An 11,398-nucleotide genomic window follows, 5' to 3' on the forward strand; every position below is an offset into this window, starting at 1 on the left:
GTTTCCAGTCAAAGGTGTTCAAATGAGGGTGGGGGTCTCATATTTATAGAGGTTTTGTGGTCGGTGGGTGGGGTCCACCCGACGCTGGCCGCAAACGAGTTTACGGCCGTGAACTCCAGTCAGGCCGTGAACATGATGTTTTTCGAGGATAATTCGAGTTTCGCGGGGTTTTGGTTCCGACTTGCATATATAAGTTTAATTATATAATACCAGATGATTTTCTAAATCAAAGGTTCGACGGAAGATTAATAAAATTGAAATTTTATTAACGAAAATTGCATAATGGAAACGGAAAAAGTTTCGTGTTGTCACATGCTTCGCTACATGATCAATGATAAATCATATCCATACGGATAACATTAAGTGGTTGGTTATGCAAAAAAGATAAATCCAGGTCAAGAAATTCTTCATCAGCTTTTGCATCTGACCCTTCATCTTGATCATGCTTTCTCTCATATGTTGTTCCCCTCAACTGTAGACTTCTCTTTTTTTTTGACATCATCATGAATGACAAGGACCAATGTAGCAATTTATTTGAGGAGGAGTCATGGAGACTTCAGATGTACCCGTTCCAGCAGCAGCAACTGTGAAGGTTGGAGAAGTTATTAGCATAACTGTAGCTGTTATAGGATAAGGAGCCTGAGAAAGTAACTTCTTAATGTCATCTGGGTGTGTTTGAAGGTGATCCACCTTGAGGTTGAGGGTTGTGACTGACGAATCCATCTTGCCGGATAGACTAGAAATTGCTTCAAAAATGGTGTTTAGAGTGACTGGTTGGGAAGCAACTTCAGCAATCAGCATCCTAAGAGGGTAGAGGCATGTCTGTACCAAGAGTCGGAGTTTGCTTAGGATGAGGAAGGGTATTTGTTCTGGGTTGGATTTAGGCGGAGAAGATGGAACAACCTTAGGTGGTGATGAAGAAGAGGAGGGAAAAATACATGTGTTTGTTGCTAATTTTCTTGTAGTTCACTACGTCGTCGGTAACTCTTCCTATATATGCTTAATTGGGATTTTGATTAAGTTTTTGGGGAAATTTTGAACTTAGATCCTTGAATTTCGAATTCTATGAATTGATATGAGTAATTGCATTGTGATCAAGCTTTAGATCATGTTGTATCTCTAATCCAAATTCAAGTCTCAAACCATGCTTCAATTTGAGTTTATTGAGTTTAGTTGACGTTGTGGAGCTTCTAATGAGATTCCATTGAGTTTTGAGTGCAATCAAGAACATTAAATTCACTAAAATCTCTTGATAATAACTTATTATCCTATACATGAACTTGTTTATATCATTTGGATGATAATAGAAAGTAGTCTAATAATCTTTTGGAGCTACATTGCTATTTGTAAGTTCAAGTTTTGTTTGAGTTGTTATTGTTGTAATGAAGCTCATATGTTCATGATTTCCTAAATTGATGTTTAATCATTGATTATAAATCATGTCTAAATGTTTATTTAAGTTTAAATATGCTTAAAATCACCATAAGACATTGTATAAACATTGAATGTGAGTTTGATAAATTATACCTCTTACAATGCTCATACACGGAGTTTTTGGAAGTTTTGAAGCATACTAAACCTTCATGAAATGATTTAGATCTTCTTTCTAGATGTAAGATTTGATGTTAATCCATTGCCAAATTATGTTAGAAGTATGTTAGTATAATAATCTAGGGCCTTTTGAAGAGTTTTGGAAATGATTGGAATGAGTTTGGACAATCCTTCTTGGCCTATATCAAAAATACATGTTTTTAGGCATCAAGCATGTCAAATCGGTCGAGTGGATATTCCTTCTTGGCTCTACTCGGTTGATTAGTTCACTGCATTGAGGTCAAAAGTGTCAAACTTGTTTTAGTGATAACCTTTGCATACATACTCTAAATCAGACTCTAAATCAGGTTTGGTTTTCGTCTATATTTTTTTTATGAACTCAAGCATATTTTTAGAACAATAAAGTTTCAGATTTGGAATTAAGGACTTAATAAGTGACTTAATGGACCACTAAAAGGGTATTTGACCATTGAAGGATGATTCAACCCATTGTAATGAGATGATGGGGTATGATGTTGTTGCAAGTATGTGTAATTTATATTCATATATGTATTTATATAATATATAATAAGCAATAATTCACAAAAAAAAAATAATAATAATATATGACATATACAAACCAAACATAAATACATAAACAAATAGAATTAAGTTACATTCTATTTGCATGAAAGATTTCAATTTTCTAGGTAGTGTTTAACACAAATATTGAAATATACTGGAACATTACGAAGAAATGAAAGAAAAATCATGTTTGTTTATTATAAAAGAATGAAAAGAAACATTATTTATGGAATCCTTGCAACATCATATCCCAGATCCCATGACAATGCGTAAAATCATTCTTCTAAGCTAATTAGATGGAATATGATTTATTCTTCTGAGCTAACTTTTACTATTTCATTGGAGAGATTTTGTTTTATTCATTTGTTGAAGACATAAATGGTACATTATAGTTAAAAGTTATTTTATTCATATAATCTTCAATTCAAAATTTTGATCAAATTGTTTTATTTTCCAAAAATAACTAAAAATATTTTTTACTATATTACTCAAATGTAAAATTTCATTGCATTTATTTTTTTTAATTGAAAATTACTTTTTTAACTATTTATAACATATAATTTAAACGATATAAAATATGTTTATATGGAATTTATTTAACGACATACTTTTATTTAATTAAACTTTATTTATAATTATATTTTTATCTATCTTTTTAATATAACTTAGTGTTCTATTATACATGACAAACAAAATGAATGAATGACTTATTTGATTCTTTTTAGACAACTGAATATGAGAACGGAATATAACGATCCATTTTAGACCTTGTTGATTCTATTACATTGTTAATTCCGTTCATTTATGATTCCATTCCATAATATTCTACTTTTGCTAAATCTTCAATGTAAACCAATATATGAACATGATGGTAATCCACTTCAAATTTCATACAAAAAAACAAAGTAAAGTGACACTGCATTTTTCATTATATAAAAAATAGATAAGTTACATATATAGGCTTAAAGCCACAACATACATGATACACCAACAAGAAATATGTAACAAAAGTGGTAACTTGACACTTTTACCCCTAACCATAACCATACTATAACTTTTATATATATATATATATATATATATATATATATATATATATATATATATATATATATATATATATATATATATATTAACAATCTTACTACAAATAAATACTTCTAAAATACCAACTTAGACATCATATTCATACACACTACCCCTAAAAATGGAACTTTTGTCCATTACCTTGTAGCTAACTTCACGTTGTGAAAAACCAACATTTCCGTAATTGCCCTTACTATGTACTTAGCCAGAAAAGGGTATAACAGTAAATACACCACCATACCAAGCCAACAAACAAAATACCACGATTAGAATAGTTTAAGCCTCCACTGAGGCAGAGTCGTCAAGTTTTGAATCTGGAACAGGTGGGGGTGGGGCCCTGATCATGACACTCTGTATGAACGCAATCATCTAGACAAAAGGGTAAAATGGTCATTTAATAGATGGTCAATAAAATGTCAAAACTATCACATAAATCAATTAAGAAAAAATATATATTTCTTACCACAGCAAATGCAGCACACACAAGACTAAAACCAGGAAACTCAAATGGAGCATTGTCAGATAAGAATAAAGCTGTATAAAACCATAAAAATTCATTAGTTTTGGTTATAATTATTAAAAAAAAAATAATGTATGCTACTATGCTTAAAAAATTAATCACCTGTTAGAGGGCTGAAAATTAGTGGTGAAACAATACTGGCAAAAGAACATAGACCTGTAATGCACCCTTGTGCCTTTCCCTGAAAACAAAGTAAAACCATACTTAACAAAAGTAAATGACCATTTTACCCTTCTGTCTAGAAGTAAGACGTAATTAAAGAAAAACTTATAATCAAACATAATATATAGATGCTTAAGATTACCTGCTCAGTGGGACCTACTTGTTTGGACACAATGCTTCTCAACTGAAAAACATCAAAATCTTGATAAGATAACAATAAAAATCAAAAAATAAATAAATAAATAAATACAACAGTCACAAGGAACTCACACTTGGTCCTGCAAAAACAGCTAAAATCTGAAACATGGCTGCCACATAAACAACCTTTTTGATACAAAAAAATAAATAATAATAATTGTCATTAGTAAAACTGAAACATACACCCAAAAGTGTAATAAAAAAAAGAACTTGTTCATAATAGTTAAGCACAAGTACATACCCATGAAGACCAAGCTACACTGTAAAGGAAAATCTGCATTTAAACCCAAAGTTATATTAGGGATCAAGATTAGTCATGTGAATTGTGTGGAAATTAATATATAATTACAGGTCTACTTACATGTACACAGTTAAAGATGAGTCCAATTGAAAGAATTTTTTCTTCACTGATTACTCTAGCTAACAGGGGCATAAGAACCATCTGCAGGAGTTGAAAACAAGATTATACTTATAATCTTTGTATGTGAAAGTAGTCATGATTCATGAACCCTAATTATAAAATGCATACTTGAGATATGATCCCTGCGATACCATTGATGATCAACAAGTCAGCAAACTGGTCTTTATCCCAATGGAATTCGGCCTTCAAATAGAACTGCAGGATACAGAAAGGAATGCTTAATGGAAAGGCTTAAAGTAGAAGAACAGTTTGTTGCCATGGTGTATGAACTATGAAGTACCAATAGTGCAGAATAAAGGCCTAATTCACCAAGGCTACTGAAAAATGCCACGATTGCTGCTTGTGAAAATGTCCAGCTGAAAGTAACATTCAGAAAAGAATGAATTCAGTTTTTCCATTTTCGTCTCAAAGTTCACAAATGGTAGGTAAAAGTAGCATTCAAGAAAGAAAGAATTCAGTTTTTCCATTTTTGTCTCAAAGTTCATAAATGGTAGGTATATTCGTCTCAAAGTGCACAAATGGTAGGGCATTGCATGTGTGAAGAAGACTCTCGTATAGTACATATTAGATATCAATTTGAATTACTTTTTGAGGAGTATAAACAAATTTAGAACCAGTTCCTTGTAAAGTTTGGAAACCATTTTCCAAAATTGGGGAATTATAATTAGCGATTGTCTGGATAAGAGCAAAATTCACATACCTACTCCTCAACAACGCAATTGAATCGTGCAAAGAAGGAGTTGTACGGGAAGGGGGGCGGTTGTTCGTACATCCTTTTTCGAGAAGACAATCATTCACCGTCTCTTCTTTCAATGAAACGGCGATCACCGCCGCTTCCATACTAGATTCTGGAAGAAAAATTCTCATGTAAACTACAGAAGCCATTGCCACCGCCGCAGATACCTAAAACAAACAACCGATATATATATATATATATATATATATATATATATATATATATATATATATATATACTATATAGCACAATTCATCGATAATTTTAATCACAACTGAAGTTATATCTATTTTAGAGTGTTATATTACTTGGAAAACGGAGGCTGCGGAGGGGAGGAAACGAGTGGAGAGATTGCCGAAAACGAACGAACATGATGATATGCCGGAGAGGATTCCGAACGCCGTCGCCCGCCGTGACAGTGCCACGTTATCAGCCTGAATATTTGCAAATTAAAAGTTTAAAAAGACGAATAAAAACTAAAAATCTCTATATATACTAATAAAAAAAATAGTTTTAATTCTTTTATTATGTGTCACTTTAATACATTTCCACATTAATATTATGTCATATGTGAATGAGATATATTAGTCAAATCACTATGAGATTAAGGTTTTAAATAATAGATTTTAACTTTTTTATAAAAATATTTATTGTTTAATTATATGTTAAATTTGAAGTTATAACTAACTTTAAAATTTTGGTATATCTTTTCAATAATAAATTATTTAAATTTATTTAGTTAAAATAATTGATTAATAATTATGAATTTTTGCTATGAAAATTGAATTAATTTTATAACCGTGGTTTCCACGGGTTATAAACTAGTAACAATATTTTTTTTATGATTAACTTGATTTTGAACATAAAATAAATGAAAAATATAATGTCCAACTATTTAAGTGACATTTAGATTTATATCCTATACTTAATGTGGAATCAAATAAAATACAAAAATTGTAGTAAATTATTGTCAAAGACGAAAGGTTATTTTGTCTATTTTTCTAGCATATTTAATCACATTTTGTAAAAACTAAAATGGTGTTCTAATCTCCTTCAACTATATATATATATTATACTATCTGGTTTTATATAATTCATAAAGTTTTCGTAACAAAAAGATGTAAGATAATTTTGTAAAAAGCTAATAAATATAAATGAAATTTTGTAAATTCTCAATAAGTTAAGGTTATATTTAAAATATTTTTTTTAAATTAAAAAGATAACGTTAAGATTGATAAGGTACAAACTTAGATGCATAAAGTACAAGACGAGGATAGATGATTACCAGATAAGCATTTGCCAGACAAAGGACACCTCCTTCACAAATCATGGAAGTGAGGGTCTTGAGCGCATAGTATGCGTAGAAGAAATTCCTATCTCTGCTGTATGCCAAAATTACTGTTTTACCCATCAAATAATGAGTTAATGAATAACATATACACCATACTTTATACATTTGCACATTTATTTTTCTTAATTGTGATTCATTTCTCATTATTATCTATACCATACTATAAAAACAAACACCAATCATTTTGCATGGTATAATAACTTCTATTTCATTCCAACATTTTGGTCTCTAAATATAGTTGAATTTTTTCAATTTTGGTCTCAAAAAGGCTTTTCTATGATTTTTGTCTTTATTTGAATTTTTTTTAAACATTTTTTATCTCTGATTTAAGAAAAACGACTTCACTTTTTGGACCAAATTGGTTAGAATCATCTATGCTTAAGGACCAAAAATAATCATTTTATTTTGAACTAATACAACAATTGTCACAAAAACATCAAATAAAAACCAAAATTCTAGGAGAAAACTATTTACGACTAAAATTACAAAAACAAATATACTCAAAGACCAAAATGTAATTTACGCTATATTTGGTTTTACATATTCAACAAATAAAATAGATAAAACTGTCATCGTATTCACATATCTTTTAATTGCATATTCAAATAAAATGAGAAAATCCCAATAACATATGATGAGTTATATATCAAATAATCTGAGTAAGCTTAATGTATAATAAACATGATAATTGGTCATATCACAATATACATGGGTCCATCAGCCTTAATTATTTGTCAAAACTTTAGGATTGGGTGGTGATGAGTGATGACATAAAAAAGGAATAAAGAAGCATTTCAATTATTCTAAATGTGTAAAAACTTAAAAGTAGGGAGAAGACATCTCTTTTGATAAAAAAAAGAAAAAAAAAACAAAGAAGTGGGAATTGACCGATTAGACAAGGATTTACCAAAATATGATGCAACAAAAAAAGCAAAAAAAGATAAAATTGTAACTTTATTTTCGTACTTTTTTAATAAAAGTTTTTTTTAATTAATTATATAGTTTTTGTTTTATTTTACTTCAAGTGTATACTATAAAACATCTATAATGATTAATTGTGATATTTTTTCTATCGGTTTTTCCCAATTTTCTATTTATATTAAGTAGTTGTGTTAGTTAACTTGACCAAACTAACTCACATGATATAGTTAATATGAGTTGGTAAGTCTTCTTTTTCATATAAATAAATGTAAAGGATTATGAACATATGAAAAAAAATCTTTTTATTTTGCTCGCTTAGGGTATTATATGTTTTCAAATCAATATATTTCATTTTTTATGATTAACCATATAAATAAATGATATAAACTACACACACAAATGTCAAATACTGTTTTTTTTTTTTAAATGTAACTTTTTTCTTTTGCAATATATCTTAATTACAATAATACTTTCTGATTGATGAAGATGTTGATATTAATTGTGGAACTCATTAATTTGTCAATCTTATAATACACGATGCATGTTTGGAAGTCATTAAGAAAAGTTGTCAATTTTAGTGGCAATATAAATCCCACTATGTTACAAGATGCCTGTATCTCTAGGTTTCCACTAACCATTTTTAACTTTTTTTTGTTAAGATATTTTATATAAGTTTTAAAATCCAATACCCATTAACAACATGACACATGCTTTTCTTTTCAAAACTTTTTTTACAATAATACTTTTATTTCCAAAACATATCACACCTATTTTTTGTAAAAGCAAATCTGATTAGATAAACACTTTATTTAACGTCGTCAACTAATAATTTAATATACATTATGCTTCTTATAATATAAATCGACTCTACTCAAATAGCACGTTGTTAATACTAATAAACAAACTAGAAATTTTGTGATTGTAATAAGACAAAATTTTTGAAAAAGAAAAATTAAGTTATATTTTATTAAGATTATAAAAATAAAATCATTATATAGTAACTTTTAACTAACCCAATCGATTTTTAATTAAAACCAAATTGGTTAACGGTGTTGAAACATTTTTGTTCCCCTGTTCGATATACTAACAGGGTTAACCTAAAAACTAAATTAATAACTTTTAGAATATCTAACTTTATGTAATTTGTAAGAATATACACTATGTCATATGTTCTTTTGGTTGTTGATATCGATTTATGATGGTAAATATAAAGATAAGAGAGACAAGATATATACCCAAAGGTAAAGTGGAGAGTAGCATTGGAAGAGTGAGCATGACTTTCCTTCCATAATGGTCCGAGAGGTTTCCAATCAATGGCATCATGACTAGGCTTCCCATCCCTGTAATCTGTCATTTTTCGTACATACATACATTAACACCATCACCACTTTTGCTATCTTTTCCTGTTCCTACTAAAACTTTGATTTTTTTGAATACAAAGTAATTAGCATGTCCTTTTAAAATAAGTTATGCCTTGTTTATTAAAAAAAAAAAAAAAAAAAAAAAAAACTAACATGTTTTTGTTAGTATTGAATATTGAATATTAAACTTACAACCACTAGATATCAAATACTTGCTTACGTACTAATATAGGAGCAATCAAATGATCAATGATAGATTGATAGTTACTAGCAACAAAGTGAGGATGTAAAAAATAATATAATAAATATCTAATTATTTAGTGACTTTTTTCAGAAAAGTTATAATGGTGCATTGTAACTAAGAAACATGATAGAAAAATGATATTGTTGTCATAAAGCAAAATAAATTGAATTGGTATTTGTGTTATCAATTTATCTTTAAGTTTATCATTTATGTAAGTTCACATGAAAATTAATTTCAGGCACTGTTATAAATTTATAATAAAAAATCAATTAATAACTAGATCTCTTATTTGGTTATAACTCATAAAATAATTCTTAAAATATTAATTTTGATTTTACATTTGGTCAATATAAAACTATGCTAAAAATTGATTATTTGTGAAATTTTCCTGTCATTAATTTTTGGCACCAATCTTTACATATTTACGTCCAAAAAGAATAATCATTTGCACACATTTAAAACATAATATTATATAAATGTTCTTTATGGGAAAGTATTTGAAGAAAAATAAAACTTTTTATTACAAGATTCTAATGATTTTTATTAAACTCATATTGATCTAGTCTTGTAAATAAATGAGTATAGGTTTGACTCCTTATCCATAATATATGAATGTATTTGACCATTTTTAAATAAAAAATAAGATATCTAAAAAATAAAATAAAAAAACAAACAAACGGTGTCAAAATACAAAATACAAAATACAAAAATCAAATGGAAATCGAACAAATTTACTTTAATTTATAGTATAAATACAAAACAAAACTCTTCTTGAAGTAACCGGTGCATTTTGGACGAGAAAAGCAAAGACACACACACACATAAAAAAATATCAAAAGTATTGTTTTTTATTTTTTATTTATTTGTTTGTTTGTTTTTAGTTCTTTAAGCTTTAATTAATGAATACATTTATAACACAAAACCGCCTTTACATTATCCATGAAAATAATGAAAAAAAGGAAGAAAAAATTAACATATAATTTATGAACTACACAAAAAGATTAAACCTGTAAATTACCGCTAGTTGAACACCGGAGAGGTAAATCGCCAATGAGCACTCATCTTCTCCGGGACAAAGTGCAGCCATGCTGACGTCAGTTATGGCCGGAACCACCATGTAATTCGCAAAATTGAATACAAACACCGTCATGAAAAGGTGGCCCAGCCCTGAGGACATGACTGTCTTCTCCGCCATGGTGGTGCTAGTGGTGGTGAAGTCTTGGAGATGGTGGTGGTGGTGGTGTAAATGGAGAAAGAAAGGAAGCAATGCTTAATGTGGAAGCCTACACCACCCTCTTTATATACCATCCAAAAGAAGATGTCACTATTTAATGTATGAAATTAAGCAAATGAGTCTCACAAGCCAAGTTACAATTACTCACTGTGTCAAGATACCCACTCAAGCTTTTCCTATTTTTGTGGTAAAATTACTATACTACCCCTCATGATTTAGAAAACCTACAAAAAGAGACCAATATGATCAAGATACCTTTTGAATCTTACGTTTGATGATTCTAGGTCTCGTGTTACATATCTGTCAACTTGAAATAAACTAGTAGAAAGGAATTGTATTATTAAAGCTTCTTTTGATGACAAAATGTATCAAATAAAACGTTTAAACGTGAAAAAAATAAATAATATACATAAATGTATGAGTAGTAAAGTATTAAAAGTCTTTTATTAGTCGTTTTGAAAGATATAATAAACACATCCCGTGTCAAAGGCTTTGGGTGTGACCTATTATTGACATTTTTAGGTCGATTGATACAAATGAATATTTGATTTGTCCCATTTAAGATAGTCAAATATTTTAGATAATTAAGGGTACGTTATTTGTAAAGTGTTTTTTAGTTACTTTTAACTCCAAATCAATATCATTCTAGCACTTAATATGTCAAAATTGTGATTAATTTTATTTATTATTCAGTGTTATAAAAATTGATCTAAGTGACCGATTAATCGGCGTCTAAACGTTCGGTGGTCTCCAACCGTTTACGATTAGTGCTAGTTAATCATCGAAGTCAGCCTTGGTCCTAATTGGTCAAATTTTGACAACCAAATTAAAAAGTAAAAAATAATAAAATATCAAAAAAAAAAAGTCAAAACATAAGTTAAATAATCAATAAAAATGTGAAAAAATACGAAATTAAAGACAAAAAAGTATACAAAAAAGCTAGTTATCGCTTCTCTATCCATCTTTTTAAAATCGACAACAGCTTCTTGTTTCTTTTCACGTCAACATTGACGTCGATTATACACTTAATGTATGACGATTTGTGACTT

The 11,398-nt window shown here is 28.9% G+C and overlaps 1 protein-coding gene across 1 annotated transcript; it reads right to left on the reverse strand.

The window, feature by feature from the left end:
- Positions 1–3,021: 3,021 nt before the first annotated feature.
- Positions 3,022–10,419, reverse strand: LOC145134093 (Major facilitator superfamily protein). Its single transcript, XM_079069008.1, has 14 exons — positions 10,134–10,419; positions 8,746–8,857; positions 6,524–6,636; positions 5,547–5,672; positions 5,203–5,405; positions 4,783–4,858; positions 4,611–4,697; positions 4,443–4,523; positions 4,323–4,355; positions 4,154–4,207; positions 4,026–4,067; positions 3,824–3,902; positions 3,665–3,735; positions 3,022–3,570 (listed from the first exon to the last, which is right to left on the reverse strand). The coding sequence occupies exons 1-14, from the start codon at positions 10,308–10,310 to the stop codon at positions 3,478–3,480; spliced, it is 1,347 nt and encodes a 448-aa protein (XP_078925134.1). The 5' UTR covers positions 10,311–10,419; the 3' UTR covers positions 3,022–3,477.
- Positions 10,420–11,398: the final 979 nt, after the last annotated feature.

The sequence above is a fragment of the Lactuca virosa genome, chromosome 8 (genome assembly GCF_052849685.1).
Source record: "Lactuca virosa cultivar CGN04683 chromosome 8, Lactuca_virosa_CGN04683_v6, whole genome shotgun sequence".
Taxonomy (NCBI): domain Eukaryota; kingdom Viridiplantae; phylum Streptophyta; class Magnoliopsida; order Asterales; family Asteraceae; genus Lactuca; species Lactuca virosa.

Bases quoted from the DNA above. Each gene is read 5' to 3' on its own strand.
- LOC145134093 (XM_079069008.1), bottom strand. From the start codon at position 10,310: ATGGCGGAGAAGACAGTCATGTCCTCAGGGCTGGGCCACCTTTTCATG. The intron at 4,524-4,610 runs GTATGCATTTTA...CAACTCCTGCAG, and splicing joins TCGCAGGGATCATATCTCAA to ATGGTTCTTATGCCCCTGTT. The intron at 3,571-3,664 runs GTAAGAAATATA...CCTTTTGTCTAG, and splicing joins TGTGTGCTGCATTTGCTGTG to ATGATTGCGTTCATACAGAG.